Source organism: Scomber scombrus, chromosome 16, assembly GCF_963691925.1.
Source record: "Scomber scombrus chromosome 16, fScoSco1.1, whole genome shotgun sequence".
Lineage (NCBI taxonomy): Eukaryota > Metazoa > Chordata > Actinopteri > Scombriformes > Scombridae > Scomber > Scomber scombrus.
In genome coordinates, this window is record NC_084985.1 from 14,785,762 (window position 1) to 14,806,577 (window position 20,816).

Sequence of the window (20,816 nt, forward strand, 5' to 3'; positions counted from 1 at the left end):
ACACACACACACACACACACACACACACACACACACACACACACACACACACACACACACACACACACACAGCTTTGCCTGGCTGATTTGCTTCACTGCTGTGTCAGGTAGCCTTTAGAGCAGAAGGGCTCAGGTTGGATTTCATGGCTCTTTGGCTGTAGTTTCTTGCATTCCTTGATGGGGCTTGTGGTTAACCTCAGGTCTGTGTGTTTGTGTGTGTACAGCTGGGTGAGGGTAGAATTTGGACCTCTGCCTTTAATTCCCAAAACACATTCCTTTTCAAATGGCTTTTCCAGTCGGTTATTTTCTGTGGCATGAAACAGAGGACAACCAAACTGATTGTCTCTGATCCAAGGCTTCTGTTTTCTTTCTTCAAAGCCTGAAAGTACCAGGAGAAAGAGAATGACAGTGTAACGAGTGTACAGTTGTAGTCCTTGGCTTGCTGTCTCAGATCACATGGTGTCTGTGTGAGGAGTTTCCACACTGAAAAGATACTCAGAGCTTTTATGTGTGTTATTTATCAAGAATGAAGTGTATCCTCACAGGGGAAAATGAATGGTTTACTCTGCACATATTTTCTACTCAGCAGGGAAATATTTCAGAAATGTTATCCAGAGATGGATCTGTGTTTGTACTTAACAGGTTCTTCATACCATTTTAGTGAAGATGGTAGAGATTTTTTGACTGAAAATGTGGCATAGTACACTGGGAGAGTGAAATGGAATACTGAAATGAAAGAGAATGGCCACAATTGCAAGGAATGTGTTTAGGCTCTTAGCCTCAGAGAACAACCTTTATGTTACTTTAAAAGCAGAGCTATGTATACAGTAATATTTGCCCAACAGCAGCCACCCCAACCCTACTGAATAATGAATGAATGCTTAATTATGCTAATCTAAGAGTCATAAAGTCAAGAAACTAATTTATTTAGGTCAGTTACACTGCAATATCTTTCTTATATTTGCTAATATTAGCTAAACCTTAGCCACCACATGCTAGTGGGCATACTAGACCAAGAAAGGCTGCTGCAGAAAACCCCAGCATGTATTTAGTTTTGGAAAGGGTGTGTTTTATTGCTTATGAGTTCAATGTTCAACTCAACATTTGTAAAAAGAAGAATGTGTTATTTAAGTTACAACTACTACTACAGCATACAGTACTGCTCCATAAATCACTTTCTGTGTTTTCCTTTGAGTAAAAAAAAAAGATCAAAGCAAAGATTTGTAATTTTATAATGAAACACAGTTACATCATCTGCTTATGTAGCTGGAGTCCTTAATTCGATACAGTAAATACATTTTTGTATAAAGCGATAACGTGGCATTCAGAGCAGAAGCCTGATAGCATCCAGCTACACAACACAAGAGCCACAAACTCTGAACACCTCACATTCCTACTAAATTCTCCTTTTTATCTAACTTACAAACATGAACATATGTCTTGTTCTGCACCTTAGCTTTTGAATGAGCCACCGAACAAACATTCACCAGTGAAAAGTGCACCACTAATGTCACTTAGTGAGTAAATAGCTAATTATCGGCTCAGCTGCAGCACATTAAACAGCATGTTAAGATACCTGAAAATGTCACTTCCATCTGTTGGATGTTGGTTTGCTCATTGCTCTTCAAAGTCACTGTTAGCGACACACTTTCTGCCCATGTTCAGTGTAACACTGGTAACCTGCCAGCTAACATCAATTAAACAAGGTAGCCAGCCAGCTGAGACAAAAAGGAGCGTTTTTGATATTTATGCAAAGACCTTTTTTCTTCTTTCTAATGATACAAAACTATTAACAATACATTTTTAAAAGCACAATGACAGTAATTTGATTTCAAAAAGGATGATTCAATTTGATTTTAGTTGGACAAAACTTCTATGCGACTATTGGTGACTATGACTATTTGTGGAATGCATTTTTTTTAATGTCCAAAATTATTAATGAAGGGTATCAAGCTATCCAGGAAGTAGCTGTTCTGGAGCTTTTGATCATATCACATGTTCTTACTCAGCAGAGGGCATTGCCCAGTTTTTTTTGGGATTGTAGATTTTTAGTAATGAAGTTTAGTAGCTGACTCTGAACTTTGACTTGTATCATCATCACCATCGTAATCCTCATGTAGAACTACAACAAAGGCTGACATTTAAAAGTAACAACATAATCGCCCAAGCAAAAACTAATAACCCAACTATACTCACACACACACCTGCAGCTTCATAGTCCACTGTGAGTGGCTTTCAAAAACATTTCTGAGGATTTTTTTCTCTCTACCACCATAAATAGCGCTGATGGGTAGAAGGGAATGTTGCCATGGTGACACAGTGCTGTGGCAGCCAGTAATTATTCTGGTTTAAGTGCCAGCAGAGAGATACACATGCGAGCTGGCACACAGTGGCACCTGGACACGAACCTCTTAGACGAGACCGGATAAGGAAGTTAACAGGCATTAGTCATTTTAGAGGTGGAAGACCTGACGACATTTTGATCACATGTAGATTCAAATCAGGGTCCACATCCCAGAGAGTAAGAGTGTGTTTCCACCTTGATTTAAGATTCTGAGGCTGTACCACAAGATTATGATTCACAAACACAAGTTCACATCAGGGATTGGAGTGTGCATGCAAGTATGTGTAGAAGACAGTGTCCTGTGTGCAAGACACAGTGGACAGAGTGGAGAGAGAATTATATACAATGCACACGGCTGAAGCTGGTGTGTGTGTGTGTGTGTGTGTGTGTGTGTGTGTGTGTGTGTGTGTGTGTGTGTGTGTGTGTGTGTGTGTGTGTGTGTGTGTGTGTGTGTGTGTGTGTGTGTGTGTGTGTGTGTGTGTGTGTGTGTGTGAACAGACTATGTGTGAGGTAGCAGGCAGTCTGTTGTGTTGTCTAATATGTATTTGATACATTCAAATATTCAAACACACACACACACACACACACACACACACACACACACACACACACACACACACACACACACACACACACAGAGCAACACCACCTTCCAAGAATAATATTCAGCTCAGTGCTTTACTTCCACCAAGCATTAATCCGCCCCCTTCTTTATCAGCTCTCTTCCAGGCAAGGCTGACTTGACTAATCATCCAAGGTGTCAATGTAAGGTTGTGTTCAGCCATTTACTCTGATAGCAACATGAGACCTGGTGTATCTTTCATCGGGGGGGATAAAAAACATGGGTGTTTCAACAAAACAGGAATTCCGCAAGTCCTTTTTGAAGAAATTAAAATTGGCTTCTGCAGCTCAATCTGATTCACCACCAAAACTTGTTCTTCCTCACTGCTAGAAGATGAGGAAGACGCTTTCCCAACTCCCACACTCCCCAGTCGCATTAACATAGCCGTGCAGAGAGAGACACAATGGAGTTTTTCACCGCCAGCACAAGATACACACACTCACACTCACAGACACACACATACACACATACATACACTTTGCTCCAGACAGGAGTTGGTCTCATGCACACGCCAGACTAGGAAAAGATAGATTGTCATAGGTTTGTCATCTTTTTCTGATTTCCAGCTCTGCTGCATCTGTCTTGTCGGCAATAGCGCAGATAGGTAAATTACCAGAAAGAAAACACTCCTGACTTCCTGTGATTTTCAGCATGTTTGTCACCTTCTCATCATTTTTTTCCTCTGTCATAAACACTGCAGTGCCAAATGTCCTCACATGCACACGCAGCATACACACATTGTGTAACTAACCCACCACTTCACATTTATTTCGTCTGGAGTTTTTTGAGGCTCAAGCTCATTCCTGCCATCGCCTGATCCCCCCCACCCCTCCACCGTGACTCAGCCGCAGCACCACACACACCGACATAAATCACCCGTGATAACATCAGGGGTTCCATCAATTCAGTGAAACCCAACTTTGGCTGTTAGACTGAGACGTGATGAGGTTGCTTATGCTGTGCGCATAGCCCCAGACACCAGTTGTGGAGGCTCTAGTGTGAGGGCCACTGCAGCAGACTGAGGCTGATCACTGTCTGCACTGCAGTCTGACTGCGCTCTGTGCTGCCACCTGCTGGTATTTATATTTGGTAACAGGCTGCAGTTGAGCTGCTGGTGAATGGTACACAGATTTAGTAACAATTACTGGATAACTCTGGTGATATTTTCTGTTTCTTATGATAATCAAATTATATAAAAAGACCACAACCACCAATCTGTAAAAGCCTGATTAAAGCGTATTCCTTTGTGCCGCAGACTTTAATTGTTTTCCAAAAACTATTAAAAACACATCAGTGAGTCACACTTTTGCACTCCGTCATTACAATCAGCATTGGGTGTTGGAGTTTATTTTCAGCTTGTCCCACATACATCATCTTCCTGCTGTAAGCACTCACTGGTGTACAAAATCCGCAGCTCAAAGATGTCCCCAATAACACAACTGTTTATTGCAACTGTAGTCATTTTTGTTAAAAACTACAGGCTCTAGCTCATTTTTGGAAATTAGTCTATCTTTTTAAAAAATCAAAATGTAAAGTTGTTTGTGTTTTCATGAAGTTGTTTGTCTTCATCCAGAACTCTGTGTTTTAAGGGCTGAAGGAAATCAGCTCAATCCAGTATGTTATCCTTCAGTAAACTGTGTTCATCCTCAACCAACAATAGTCATTTAAGGCCCTCTGAAAAAGAAACACACAGATTCTTCCATTGTATTTAATGTTGGCGTATGGTAATATAATATTGGGTTTTAAAACCCTCTGTAGATGTAATGATCATTACAATTATCAAATTGAATTTGAAGGTTTTCAGTCTGGACATAATATAAATGAAATGACAAAATCTTAATCTTCTGTTGTTTTTTTTTCTTGTTGTTCTTCCCCAGCTGGTACCTGTCCGATGTCCTCTCCTCCCACAGTGTGATGCGTCATGGCTCCGGTGGTGAGTGGAGTATGGTGGGGGCCGGAGGCAGGTGTCGTCAGGTCAGGGGCGGCAGCTGCTAGCGGGGTGGCGTCGTGGCTGGGCAGTGGGCAGCTGGTCGTAGTCATCACCCTAAGTACCCTCACTGCCCTGCTGCTCGTCTCTGTGCTATTGCTGCTATGTGCTAGCTGCCAGGGGTGAGCACCATCACACACAAACACACATACACATGACCTATGTATATGGTAGCACTAGTGTTGTTCTAGCATATAATCACACATCTAAAAGATACTAGGAACAGTTGATGTGTGTTTTGATAATACCTTCTTATTGTTAAGCGATGACATGTCCTCAGGTTGAACTATCTAAATAGAATCTACTATTACTGGAAATGCCGGCTGTGTTTTGAAGTGTTGAGAATAGCACAAATACCTGAGAGGGCATTCTTAGCCACAGTAATTATCAGTGCAGCAACAACGAGGAACAGTGCTGCTGAGTAATAGTAAATAATGTTCTCCGGGCTATGTTGACTTTACTACGATAAATGAAGGAGTATGTCGATAAAGTAGAACACATACTTGAGTATTTAAACAGAGGAAATTAAGAGGTCACTCATAGATATGTAGTTCCTGTAAGAGTTGGAGTGGATTTATAATGAAACAATGACTATGAAGTTAAAATGATTTTATGCTTTGAATTCCAACATCCACATCTGTACAACTTATTGTATTGTAAAAGTTTGTAACCTAATATAGAGCAGACAAGAGCTTTAATGTTCCAGAGGAGTGATTTAGCCTACAAACAATATTCAATAAATAATATTATATACAAAAAGGTACACAGGTTGATGTCAGCATCACTGTTGGAATTGTCCATAGTCAGAAACCAGTCTCACATCCACAGCTGCTACAGGCCTGACAACATTTGGTTTAAAAAGCCAAAAGCAGATAGAAAAAAGACCTTGTCATCCTGAATGAATGTGAACACCTCCAAACAGGAGGTCACATTACATCTCTGTTGTACAAATATTTGTTCTATTTATCATTCACTTATATTGATATCCTGTCAGCTCTGGTTATTCTGCTGGTAAGAGTTCACATTTGTTCAACTTCAACCAGGCAGATGTGCTCGGTGGGCCAGTGGAAACACTGTTTCTCTGTCTTTAGAAATGGAGAAGTTGTTATTCTAATGTGTTTCTCACCACCTTTCGTGCATTATCGCTGTTGCATCACTTACCCACATCTGAAACATGATATCATGTGCTCTTTTGGAGCACAGTGCTGGTAATGTGACCGCACTTTTAAACGTCAAAGTTCAGCACTTTACACTCATAGTCATGGTTCCTTTGGAAATTCAGTGTGCTGGAGAACAGAGCCTGAACAAAGAATAACACCCAGGCCTACACATGGTCCCAAGAGAGATACACTTTAATGACAATATTTAAATATAAGAATAATACCACAATGTATAATATTCCCCTTCCTTTTCTCTTTTAGGCAGAAGAAAGCAGTCAATGCACATCCAGCAGTAGACCATGAGAACCTCATGAATGGAGTGAGTTGAACTTTCTTATGAGGGGGGATCTCCCTTTTTATGGAATAATGCTTACATGAGCTGCACATTTGAAGGGATGCTTGTACTTCATATTAGGACAAATCTAATCAAAATGCTGCCATTGAAAATGATTGTCTTTTGTTTGTGATTAGGTTTCAAGTGTCACTTCTTGTGTTTTTGGTGTGTGTGTGTGTGTGTGTGTGTGTGTGTGTGTGTGTGTGTGTGTGTGTGTGTGTGTGTGTGTGTGTGTGTGTGTGTGTGTGTGTGTGTGTGTGTGTGTGTGTGTGTGTGTGTGTGTGTGTGTGTGTGTGTGTGTGTGTGTGTGTTAATGTATTTGATGTTCTGCTCCAGTCTTTGTAGGGGAACGGTTATGTACTTCTGAGTCATCTTGCTAGTGTGTGTCAGACAGATTTAGGAACTACATGTGTGTGAACATATTCATACTGACACATACTCCTTGACATACATAAACATCTACTCAGTGACGAAATAGTAGTAGCTCTGAATATATTTTAGCCATGTGCAGTCAACCTTTATTAACATCTTAAATGGCCGCAGGAAATGATTTAAATTCTAACACTGAAAAATCAATAATCCAATATGAATGCTGGTAAAATATTTACTCATGCATTATCCATGCTCTTGCTTAAACAAAATCACCCACACAGTGTAGACACACACGCAAACACACACACACTTATTCGCATACATACAGTCCTCATTAGTCCCAGCGTGGGAGAGTGACATGTCTGCAATCAGGCAGCGTAACTGCTAGTAAATGAGGCTGTGGATGGAGTTTCCAAAACGGGTGCATGCCTGAATAACACACTCAACACACTCGCACACGTCTCCACCCTGACATCCTATGACCCACTCACACACTCTGACATTCGCCTTCCTAATCCACTTCCATCACGCTGATACAGAAACATACCCAAAACAAAAACGTCCCTCTGCACATGGCTTGATTGACAGCTTTGAAATTGCTGGCAGGCACTGATGGGGAAGTGGTTACTGCTGGTAAGGGAGCACATGTGGGGAATTCCAGTGACTGCTATTTTTATATACAGCTAAATAAAGAAATATACAAAGAACGAAGAAAATAAATGTATCCAAACTAAAACTCAAAAGCCACAATAATCTGAAAAAAAAGAATATTCTGTCAGTATTCATAGAGCTGACCATTTCCTTTTCTATGTCTGTCCTTAATGATTACATAAGCATACACTCTGTCCACTTGAACATTGTATCATTCACATAGATGGTAATTACCAACTCCCATACTAATACTGATGCTCACATTTAAGTATGACAAATGCCTGGCTTTCACAGACTAAGGTGACACCCACTTACTCTCTTATTCTGTCACTCCCTCTAGGGCTTTGTGTGTGTGTGAGCCTACATGCTTCCATGTGCACACACACATTTCTCAGAGCCTTTTTGCACTTGATGGATATCTTTGCTGTAACCTTAATGCAGTAGCTCAATTGCGGGGTATTCAAATTGTTTCAGGAGGTGCCCATTTAAATGACGGACCATGACGCAGCCTGTCAGGTTAAATGGGGGTCTTTGTCTTTGCGGATGAGTAGATCGCCTCTCCTCGCTCACCTGCAATCAGTCTGACTGTCCTCCCCGCGGCCGTGTCCCAACACTCTATTCAGCCTTTTATCTTAGTCATTCACTAAATAGTATGTGGTGTTTCTTTTAACGGATTTTAGCCTCAAAGTGCAAATGTATAAACCATATTTATAATTTCATTTAGTGTATATTCAGACTTAAAACTGCCAGAACTTGAAGTCTAGACAGAAACAGAACCAAGTGACCCATTTTGGATGATTAAGGTTAGTTTATTTTGTCATTTATTTGACAGAGACAATGCATATCAAATACAATATGCTATAAGGGAAATTTTCATCCGTTGTTCCTGAGCACGTACAAAAGATTAAACATTCTCAGTGCAATAAAAAAGCACAACATCATACAATAGCCTAAAATACAATACAATATGATAATACTGCACAATATAACATTCCCAATGCAGTCAAAACTGGTGAAAGTATTGGAATCACTGGCTCTATAACATTGTTTATCAATCACTCAAGCACAAGGACCTTGACCATTATGAAAAAGATGAAGTTGATGCTGAGAAGGAGGGATACTTTTTTCCTAGTGCCTACCTCCCACAAGCAAATTAAACAACAAAGGAATGACATCAATGATCAGAAATCATTGGGTCACAAAATAGTTAAAGATTACATCATAGACACCAATAGTTGTGAGAGTGTATGACCACTAGGTGGAGTTGTGGGGCTTTTTATACACAGCCTGACTGCAAAAGGAAAACAACAAACCTAAACAAAGAAAACCTTGACTTGAACTGGTTCAGAGGTTTTTACATTGTTTGCACTATGTAGTAGTGAGTGACCTTACCAATTGAAAGAATACAGTTATAACAAAGTGCTCGCTGATAATTCCTCAATGCGGCAGGTGCTCAGCACTTCCTGTGTTAATTAGCATACTTTCTTTTCAGTGAGAGTTGTCTGGGAGTTGAGAAAGTGTTAATTTGAGGGTTTGCTCACTCGTAGAGTTGATTCAACACTCTGTGTTCTCACATTTTATTTAGAGCTCCTGAATTTGCCACGTGGAAAAACCGCCTTAAACAGGGCAATGTGGTTTAAAGTCTCAGTGTTAGAGAAATCTGGTCGGCAGAAGTGTACTTGAATTTCTCTTTGGGTATCCATAAAGTATCATCATCTAAGGTTTTCATTATTATTCATGTCACACTGCAACATGCCGTTATTTTAAGCCTCTTCAGCTGAACCCAATGCTTGACTTGCTTTCTCTATTAATGGACCAATGTGACATTAGGAACATAAACTGTGGTGTGCCCATTACTGAGCAGAACATTTCATGTCAAAAGGAGGATGTCAGATCAGCTCTGCCTGCAATAAACTCAATTATCAACTGAGATAAAACATAAACAGCATATCTTCATTAGACATAAATCAGCTAACAGTTTTGTTTTTTTACCCTTGCAGATATTGTTAGCTATCTTTAGATGTCATTTGTTGCTGGGTAAAAATACACTACATTTAATTTACCATGCATAATACACCAATAATGAGCTCTGTGTAATTTGAGATGTGATTTGAAAAGCTTTGAAAAGGAGAGATAAAGGATGGGGAAGCATGAAAATTTAAAGCTGTTTATTAAATATGAGAGCTGTGTTTCCAAAAATCTGAAAGATCCTGAAAAATTATGTTAAAAACAAATCGTAATATGTTGCAGAGGCACCTATAAAATTCATTTATGTTGTGCAAGCTGACAGGTGCAGATTGATTTGTGTTCCCTTTAAGAATTAAACATTTTTTGTGTGACCTGAAGACATGATTTTTATGCACATGAAGTTGCTCGAATCAGTTTTGTCAGCATTGAGGTGAAGCTGTAGTAATAAACATTGCGTCCTTTGTTGTGCAGGTGTCTGAGAGAGAGACCATCAGCCAATCAGCAGACAGTCCAGCAACTGATGGGGCCGTCAGCAGCTCTCACAATGGACCTCTAACCAGCGGTACAAGTAAGCCAAGACTAGGGCTGCAACTAACCATCATTTTCATTCTCCTTTTCAATTAATCTTCATTTTGAAGATTAATTGAATCATTTTGTCTATAAAATAATCATTTTGTCTATAAAATAAAAAATAGACAAAAAAATAAAAATAAATAAATATATTTCCCAGAGACAGTGGTTACATCTTTAAATTTTGTCCAGAACCATAGGATATTCAGTTTACCATCATGATATGATAATATCATAATGAAAAGCATTAAATCATATCACATTGAGAAGCTATAACCAGCCATTTTTGAGCATTTTTGTTTGAATAATGACTAACCTGATTAATCAATCATCAAAATATCAATAATTTACTATCAATCAACTAATCGATTACTCAAGGAATTGTAGCCACTTTAGCCAAGACAGTTAGCTTTAGATTAGCATGTCATGTCTTTGATGTCCATGTAATTAACTACTGTAATTTATAATATTAATATATTACTATTAGAGTCTCGGCTGGCAAAATGCAGCATGTTACTGCTGTCCATTCATTCAGCTACATGATAATAACATTTGCTTAGCAGCTGGTGTTATGATACATATTTGTTGTTTTTCAGCTTTGGTTCATGTTAAACGTCAGCTGTTGTTTTTTCATGATCATATCTACTGTAAGTAAAGTTCTTAGTCATTTCTACTTGGGTGGATACTAAATGCCAGTAACAGAAAACTGTTAAAAGCAACTGATCTACTTTGCAGTGACGATAAAGGGATAAGATGTGACTCATTACAAAACTACCTTGATGTAAATGTTAAAAATAAATTTTGAGCTGTTTTTCTCAACCTGAGTCTCCCTTTTGCCTGCTCCTCCAGTTCTCTCAGACACACAGGACACCAGTCCCCAGCCTTCAGAGGAGATGCTCTCCAGCCAATCAGAGCTCAGGTCCTCCAAGTGTCCTCAGGATCGCGAGCTCCCCAGCATTCCGCCAAACAACGCCATTATCGGGGACAGACCCCCACCCTCAGGGGACAGCACCTACGAGGTCAATGCTTTAAGTCACCTCGCAGAGGCAGAATCACATTTACACAATTTTAATTTTTTTCATGAGAAGTTGATTTTGGATAGATGAATGATTGCATAGTTTACAGTAGGATTACATAAGAATTGGAAGCATTTTGCTCATCTAAAATTCAACATTGTCTTGGTATCCTTTTTCCAGGTGGTTAAAGAGATGGCTGTGGCGTCACGTGATGTCAGTGTCGAAGACTCCCTGTACGAGACGGTCAAGGAGCTCAAAGACCACCCTGCGCAGCTTGGCCTTCCCAACGGTACTGCCCAGCTAAGCCAAGACGAACCACCCCATCATCCACCTGTCCTCCTTAACGGCCACCTCAGCCCCTGCACACCTGAGCGGGGGCCCCTGTGCGCAGGGGTGGAGTATGCCTCGGTAGACCTGAACAAGAAGAGCCGCCATAGTGCCGACATGGAGGCCAAAAGGCGCTCTGATAATGCTGCCGTTCCATCCCACAAGCCTCTGGATGAACCAGAGGAGGATTCACCTCCACCAGTACCAGAAAAGGTTCTGGATGAAAACGACAACCAGCCAGTGTTGATGAATGGGCTGGCAGGGGCTGGGCTGCACAATGGAGAGGTGAGGATAGTGTGTGTGTGTGTGTGTGTGTGTGTGTGTGCGTGTGTGTGTGTGTGGTCTCACACCTGTAGGTACCTGCAGTGCGGAAACATTAGCATAACGTGTTGATTAATCTTTTATTAGAACAGAGAATTCAAAACACAGAAACAAACACACAAAACAAGAATTCACAGTCACATTCCCCTTCCACTTCACCCTCTGTTGAACCGAGTTATCCATGTCTGGATGACCTAAGCTGTCCCCATATAAGGTGGGTCATCTGTGCAGGTCACTGGACACAAGACAACCCCTGTAAAACTGTTTTAAAGAGACAGTGTAGCTGGTTTTAGTAGAGACGTGATGGAGAACAAAGAAAACAGGAGACGCACTATCCCTATCTCTAACACAATTATCATCTGCTCAGCTGCCTGTTCAGCGCTGCTTTATGGCTGAGCTTTACAGAGAGTGACAAACTGAGGGAAGAAATTGGAGAGGTGTAAGAGTGGAGGGTGGAGAGGAGAATGAAAATGGGAGCTACAGTGGGAAGAGCAGAAGAGAATAACAGATGAAACAAAGATAGGGACGGAGAGATGATGGGCGATTGACTCAAAAAGTGCTGAAAGGAACGGAAAGCATGAAGGGTGAGGGAGACAGAGAGAGGGGTGGGAGACAGTGAGATGGAGGCAGGATAAAAGGGGGAAAAAACTGTGGCATTCAAATGAAACCATCTGTAGTGGAGAGGAGGGAGACAAGAAGAAAGCAATATGGAAGAAACTGTACTGGAGAAAACAGGGTGAAAGATGGAGATGAAAAGGAAAAGAGAGGGAAGAAGAGTAAAAAGGAGAAGACTTAGGAGAGGAGAGGTGTGGTGAAAGAAGAAATGCTGTTCAGTGTTGTACACCGAACCAAGCAGAGCTGCTGCTCTCAGTTTTGTCTACAACATGCAGAGATTCGTCAGAGATCCGAACACACACACACACACACACACACACACACACACACACACACACACACACACACACACACACACACAACCAGCATTAACACGGTGTCGGAGCTTAGAAAGAATTGCATCAGACTGTTAGAGATTGACAAGAACATGTACACAAACATCACATTGTCAGTCTGCCACAAAACTGTGTGAAGTGGCAATTGTTGCATTCTTCTTCCCTCTTCGCTCTTATTTTTTCTCTTATTAATTGCTGAGATCTGGGAACAGGTCCAGTGGGCAAGTAAATATCTGATTGAGAGGATAGGAGAACATAAAAAGAGCATATTTCTGCTTCACCAAATGTCCTCCAATCGTTTCCCCCTTTCTGTGGATAACATCATTTTACCTCAAAAAATGTGTGTAATAGGACAATATGATATGACAATAGGACAATAAGTCACTGTTTGGTTAAACTGGTGACATTTGATAAACAGATACAACCTGCGACCAGATGTTGAAAGCAAACATTACTCTGTTTTGAAGGGTTGGAAACCAAAAAGGTTGGAAACCAAAAAGGTTGGAAACCTGTGCAGCGGGTCAAAGATGTTTATTTTGGATTACTTTACCATTGATCTCCTTCTTTCACAAACATTTTGCTAACCTAGATGTGTTTCTTGGCTCATCAGACTTATTGTTGTAGTGTTTGCCATGTTCTCAGGTCTCATCAATTATTTTGGTGAGTAATTACTTCCTGGTACTGGTCTTCGTCATTATGAGGTTACCAGGCAACCAGTGGTGACTCTAGAAAAGTCACTGCTTCTGGCTGAGAAATTGTCCATCACATAACCCACAGTAAGGGTTAGCATCTGCATCTTCTTATCTTTACACCTCAAATTTAGTAAAGGGTAAACAAACAATGTGTAATATGTTAATTAGGGCGTTTTATAGGTGCTGGTACTGCTGGTTCCCCCCTGTACCCATTCTTTATGCTAAGATAAGCTAACTGCCTCCTGGATCCAGCTTCATTTTGAATGGACAGATTACGAGAGTGGTATCTTTTCATCTAATCAAGCATAATTTTTTTCAATTTAAGTATTCCCTTAAAATTGCTCCATGTCTGCTGGATGTATAAATAGGCAGCCTTTTCTAACAAGTTTGCCATTACAGTTTTAGAACATGACAGTATGTCAGTGTTGTGTTTACATCTCATTGCCCCACAAAATCAATTAATGCAGCTTTAACCAGTTGAAATGATGGACAAAACTACAAGAATAGGACTTAAGTTGTGATAAACCAGAAGTATCCTTCTAATGTATACTCTCTCTCAGTTCATCTATTCCTTTACTTGTTTCTCTGCTGTTTTAGCCAATTAGTTAGTCACTGCTGCTCATTTGGACAGCAGGCGCGACGGGTCTCGTCTGACCCCCGTTACCATGATGAAATCTTGATCTACTGAGCTACAATATATCTCCAAACCATCCTGGCACACACACACACACACACAATTCTCATTTATATATAATCCCACATGTACACCTTGTTGGCTTGTCTAGTCAGCATTAATTCTGTTATTTCTCCCCATCCCCCCATATTACAGAGACTAAGATGTGTGTGTTTACATATATTCAGCTACACATAGACTCCCTGGGGCTGATTTAAGGTTAACCCCGAATGTTCCCGGCTCCCCGTGGTTTACGCCCGCGTATGACCAGGAGCCGTTGGTGATTTGTCTTGTCAGACAAAGTGTATGGGTTGTGTGTGTGTGTGTGTATCTGAGCCTAGTGAGCGCCAGCTGGCCACCATCACTATGACAGTTAGTCTGGTTTCATGATGGATGAGATGGGCTATAGAAACACTCTCTCTCCGTCTCTGTCCCTCTCTCTCTCTCTTTCTCAGACAGACGCACACACACACACACACACACACACACACACACACACACACACACACACACACACACACTCATCTGTGCATACGCTGTATGTAAATGTCTGAGTGGAATCCCCTCAGGTAGCAGCTCTGTAAATGCTTCACATGCACACACACACAGTCAGTCTTTATCATATACACATTTTTCCATACATACATTTGGTTTCTAGTTTAATGTCCACGCAGACACACACACAAACGCACACTCATACAGAACTTGTGTGACCTTTCATTCACAGCTTCTTTGATCCTGTGCAGTTGTACGGTTATTGAACTGTCATAAACAGCAGTAACACTTGTTTGCAGTCATTTGACTTTGTGTCGCCTGTGGGCTTTTCATGTAAGGTGCAGGAAATGAATTTGACCCCGCTAGTGGGCTGCTGGGATATACACGGGGGAAACGGTCCAGGTAAACTGCGATATTCAGCATTTCAGCACTGTTGAGCCTCAGCCTGCGACTAAAGGAAATCATTATTGTTAGATAGAGGATTTGAATATATGTGTATAAGGGTGTATTAACATATTTTATTGTGCTGTATATTTTTTCGAGTAATTTATGTACTTGAATGAGCATGTGCAAAACAGGGAACGCAGATAATCTAGGCTGATGTATTCATACTGAGCACGTGCGTGTGTCAACATGCAAGTCAGCATGACTGACACATTGACACCTGAGTTGTCCATCATCTGAGGCTACTGTAATCAGCTTACTGTCACACTGCATGTCCTGTATGTCTTTGTGTCTCCTACGTACACACTGACACCATCCCATAATCCTCTCTCACATACACATGCACAAACATCTTATTATAACACCTTAAAATATGAATCTCTCAGATGTAATGTCTTGATGCTTACTGACGCAACACATGCCGTTATAGGCCTTCATATGAGTTTAATATACATGAAAAAAAGTTTTTGTGGACTAATTTAACATTCATATGCATTTCATGCGCTCAGGTTAAATGCTGTGTTTATTACTCAGTATGTGACTGAATAAATTAGATTTCCACTTGTGATACTTGAGAACACAGTGAGCTGCAAATTAGATGAACAAATATTGTGAGACCCACTCAGAAGTGCAGTAGCTGGGTCAAGTCACCTGCGTCCATGTTTCATACGAAGACTCCTCCGGGGCACTCTGCCTAATTGGTTGGCTAATTAAAGTGAAATGGAAAAGGCATCTGCTGCATTGCAGAGTATGTGTCAAATCTATAAAAGTAATCATGTCTCCAAACATGCGTTATTCATAAAGTAATCATATTGATTTACACTCTTTGAGAAAATGCCAGGGAAACATGTATCTGCATGACGATACAACGACACACCAGCTGGGGCTGATGGTTTGATGGATGGATCTCTGTGCACAGATGTTCATTCAGTACATACGTTTGTAGCTTGTTTGGAGATATGCCCTCAACAAGTGAACAGCTTTTTTAATGGATCAGCATGAACTCCAACCAGGGACTTGGTAAATGTCAATATTTTCCTTGCATGAAGTCACAAAAGAACACAAATAACATAGATGCAAAAAAAAACAACTAGTATTTAGCCAGTGCTGGCAGGGATATTGAGGTTCTTGTTAGTTTCCTAAGGTGTTTGGTGCTGCTGCCAGATGAGCTTTGTTGATTAATGGCTCTCCCATCGATCATAGGCCAAGTGGACAGAGGCTGTGCACAAAAACATCACACTCTGTGTCACTGCCTATTGACTTTCACTCAATAATTTTCTTAATGAATGGGTGGTTATATACAACATTAGCTTCATATGTATCATAGCAGAAACAAGCAAATGCAGGGCTTGTTTCTTTCCCACTGCTGGGAATAGCCCAGAAGTTCTTTATTGATCGGTTTCCAAGCGTTCTCTCCTGACATTCAAAGAGATTTTCTCTATCCAATGGTGTTTATGTTTTTGAAACTTGTCAATAGTTTTCCAATGTGTTTTTCTAATGCAGATCAATAAGAACTGCAACCATACCTTAATTGCATTCCCTCAAAGTTGTTTCGAAGAACTCTATTACTAAAAGTTCCAATGTTATATATAAAAGAGAACATTGTTTAAGCTCTGTGGGTTGGCACTAAATTTGTAAATTGTAAGAGGCCATTTCTAAGAAATAAGAATGTGTGAAAGCCGCTCACATGTTCCTAACAACCGCTTACCAGGATAAGTAAGCTCTCATTTTGTAGCCTCTGGATTGTTTTAAACGTCTGACTCTGTGCTCAGTCTTTCCTTTTCATACTCTGTCTGCCATATCTAAATCTTTTTGTTCTTTTCTCTTCCAGTTAAACTACCCTCTCTCTCCTTCACCAGGGTTCGACAACCACATTTTGTCAGACAATGAGGTAAGTGTGTGTTAAACTCCCTTATTCCCCAAACTGCTGTTTCCAGTCCCGGGACAGCAGCACTTTACTCTGTGAGTGACAATGCTCCAAGCACCAAAAAGATTAAAAAAATAAATAAAAAAATATGGAAGCTTTAAAAATTGTCACGCAATATCAGACAATATACTGAGGGGAAAAAACAGGAAAGGATCTTCTGGCATGAATGCATTACCTTTTTTCGTCTCATCCCTATTATATACAAGTGAGAATATAAATAAAAGTGATTCACCTCAGCTATGTGTCTCTTCTGTGTCCTTCAGTCAGCAGTGTACTCTACAGTGGACAAAACAAACTGTGACGATGCTGTAAATGAGGAGGACAAAGAGCACGACTACAGTAGCATTGCAGAGATCAAAGGTATCGTCCCGGCCTCGTCCTCCAGTGATCTCTACGCCACTGTCCGAGATATCTACACCCAGCCCGATGAGCCCCAGCTGGGGGAAGACCCTGCCTTGGACAGCACGGATCCTGGCTACGAAACCATCCGTATCCCAAAGACTAATAGCTCGGATGACAACCAGAGGGCTGGGCGGGGGGCGGAAGGGTCAGATCCCACCAAGACTGAGCCAGACTACGAGAGCGTCGGAGAGTTGGGTCTGGGCCGGGAAACGTCGCGTCTCTGAGTTTTCATCAGCATAATTATCTTCATCTGTGGCGGTTTGGGAGAAGCCTTCTCTCTGACATATCTTACAGACGTCACTGTAGTGCTTTGAACTTGCTACCAAGCATGCTTTTGGTGCATGACTTTGGAAACGGCAGAAATGGCTCATCGCAGCATTCATCTTCAATGCATGAGTGTCGTCTTTGCAGCTTGGGTACGGTTTATCATATCTGAACTTGACTCCTTTAATTTATCAGCCAGGGTGAATGTCATTGGTACTGGTACCCCTATTAGTAAATGAACTGTAGTACCTCAGTCAATGGGCATTAATCATATGGAAGACTGCACTTTGGATTATCATCTTTTTCTGTGCTGGCAGTGCATATCATGGACATATTTGGAAAAACTTGATTGTGAAAAAGATCAAATAAATAAACTATCAAATAAATATCCAATCACAACACACATGCAGCATTTCAAAGTGTTAGCTGAGGACACTATCAGTGCCTGTGACTTAAGAAATAGAAGAATTCAGTGCCATACAATCATCAAACACATGCACTTACTGTACATAAGGAGGGAACAGTGTTACGCAGGCCCCTCTGCAGATACTAGTCACTTTCTAGCTCCCACCAGGTGACTCAGTGTCATGTTTTATTGAGTGTTACATGATATTTCTAAATTATTCCTTGTCAGATTGCCAGCACTTCCACTATGCTAGAAATACCCTTGAAAGGGTATGGAAAGCATACGTCAATTTTATCTGTGACCAAATGTTTAGTAGAGACAAACATGGTATTTGATAGGTTGCGCCATCAAATAGAAATGATGCCGTCTTGACTGCTACATATTATACATGTCCTTTTATTGAGACGATTAGCTGCAAATGTATGGGAAAATATGTAACAGGTCAGGAGAAAAGAAACTATAGTTCAGCAGAACCAAAATGGAAACAAGCGGTGAGAAAAAGAGGCCTGTCTCACACACTTGTGGTTTCACAGTACATTAGTACAAAGCATTTTTAGATGTTTTATTACAGTCTGTGTCCGCCTTTTTGTGAAATTCATATTTATTTGAAGATGCATATTGTTGTGTAATTGTGAAATGTCTGTGAGAGAAACGTCAATAGGATTTTATAGTATATGTTTCTAGCATTTTTATTGAGATACTTAATGAAAGTGAGTTGTGAGGTGATGACAGTTGTGAAGGTACGCGTCCCCCTGACTTAAAAAAAAAAAAAAGAAATTCAACAAACATGAGATCATATTCACGTGTTGCAGTCCTTTTTTATTCTGTGAACCACTTTTCATTCTCTCACACTTTGCAAATGCAAAACAACACATGGAACTTGTATTATTACTGCAAATCTGTTGATCAGCTGTGTGTTTTGTTTTGTTTTGGTTGTCATGTTTTTGTTGAGCCTATTCTTGGTACAGTATGCGGTCTGTAGTTGGCATCCCAGATGATTTTAAAGCACAAGGTATAATATTATGGTACTGCATTTATATACAGCTTATCAAAAGCATCATCAAAATCCAGTAACATCTCTGCACAATTTGAATATATAATGCTTTTTAACCTACTAGTAGCACAAACACAACACAAATTCGTATCTGTTTGTAGCTTGTACTGACGACATGCCAACCAAGGCTTGTATATAGTTAGAGCACTATTTTAACCAACTGTTATTCGCTGGAAATTTCACGTAAGCATTTACTTATTTGTACAATGTCCAGAGTGATATAATTTTAATATTAAGTCTGCTGAGAGCAATGATGTACTGTATGTCAGCCTTGTTTTAAAGAAAAATTGAAACCCTGTTGTCCAATGGCTTTTTGCCTTGTATTGTAACTCAAAGTTGTTAAATATCCTTTTGGGTTCTGAGAAGTGGTAACCAATCAAATGTCACAAATATGGTACAGTAAGCTGGTACATTTTAAGTGAACAGTGAGTGTGGTACTTTTATTTAAAAAATTGAATCACTGTTTGAATACTGTTGTTGGATGTTTCTTTTCAAATAACGAGGCCAAATGTTTGTTTGTTTGTTTTTTTTTGCTGTAAATATCTTTCACTACAGTATTTCCCCCCATTTGGAGAAAAATCCGCTCATATCAACATAACAGCACTACAGCATCTCCTCAGCCTTACTTCATGTTTCATTAGACATGCAGGAGCTTGTTGGTCCCTCAGACAAACACATAGCAAACCCACGCTGACTGCGTATATAAAACATTTGAAATGCTGTTACATCTTCCAGCTTTCTCTACAGTGAAAGTGGGTTTTGAAGTGCTTCCTGCATTTAAATGAAGCCCTCAAAAAAGTATCTCCTTGTTAATTATCGTCATTATTTACACTCCCAAAAAACACATGGCCCGTTGAGTACATTTTTCTGCCAAATGATGTGGTTGTGTATCAGGGTGGTGCCATCATTTAGATATAATGGTGTTCACCGAACGCTGTAAATGACCTCTAAGGAAATGATCTGTCAAAGAGGGATGTTTTAGTGCCAAATCTAGTCAGGACAACACACACCGACACTGTTAATAGATACTTTAAAAAATCACTTATTCTCCCTAGCTGTCCATCTTGGTCATATATACACACACATATATTTATATATTCCCCTTCAGGGAATGGGGTTGTGGTAGAGGTTTGGAGATGGACCCTCGCTGCCTCTCCTTCAGCTCCACTACTCACGTAATGAGACCATTTGTTCCCTCTTACAACCAGCAGACAACTCAATGGTGACACCCGCCTTTGATCACAGGGCAAAGCCTGTTTTGGCAGTTATGACCACATCTGTCACTCCACTCTGTCCAGTTTCCATTCTCTGCATGTAAATATTTTATGACATGAATTGTTCTATTAAAAATATATATATAATAAAATGTGTCATTGTGTCTTTTTATTGGCTGGGGCGCTGTCATGTAGAAGGATGGTAAGCTGCGTATGATTTTCTAAAAACATTACGTTTGACATTAATTAGACCATTTGTTACTGTGATAACATTCTCTGGGTGATAATCGCGATGGATGAAATCGCCTCCTGGTAAAATGGTTTTATCAGAGCACTGTGGACTTTCTAATCAAAGGGGACACGGTTATCAGATATTTTTACTCTGATAGCCGCAACTTGCGTCACACGAGGTCACACATTTTGCACAGGATGTCGTGCGCATAAAAGTGTGAGCTGCCTGTTAGTGCTGTTTATGTGTAATGTTGTAATGTCACCGCTGAGAAAGGAACAATGTGATTATTTTTATCGTGAGTCATTACACACAGATAATTGTGTAGCATTATTTGTCTAAATTATCAGATGTGACTAGCTAAGATTTGTTTGACAGTTTACAGGGTTGATGT

The 20,816-nt window shown here is 40.3% G+C and overlaps 1 protein-coding gene across 2 annotated transcripts in view; it reads left to right on the plus strand.

Moving 5' to 3' along the window:
* Positions 1-20,284, plus strand: part of pag1 (phosphoprotein membrane anchor with glycosphingolipid microdomains 1) — a 50,977-nt gene extending 30,693 nt beyond the window's left edge. The window contains exons 2-8 of one of the 2 annotated variants that reach the window (XM_062436517.1): positions 4,844-5,075; positions 6,375-6,432; positions 9,910-10,006; positions 10,858-11,027; positions 11,205-11,636; positions 16,758-16,817; positions 17,117-20,284. In XM_062436517.1, the coding sequence (XP_062292501.1) occupies positions 4,888-5,075; positions 6,375-6,432; positions 9,910-10,006; positions 10,858-11,027; positions 11,205-11,636; positions 16,758-16,817; positions 17,117-17,479 (1,368 nt within the window). In that variant the 5' untranslated portion in view covers positions 4,844-4,887 and the 3' untranslated portion in view covers positions 17,480-20,284. The remainder of the gene's footprint in view (positions 1-4,843; positions 5,076-6,374; positions 6,433-9,909; positions 10,007-10,857; positions 11,028-11,204; positions 11,637-16,757; positions 16,818-17,116) is intronic. The other variant, XM_062436518.1, reaches the window with a different exon arrangement.
* Positions 20,285-20,816: the final 532 nt, after the last annotated feature.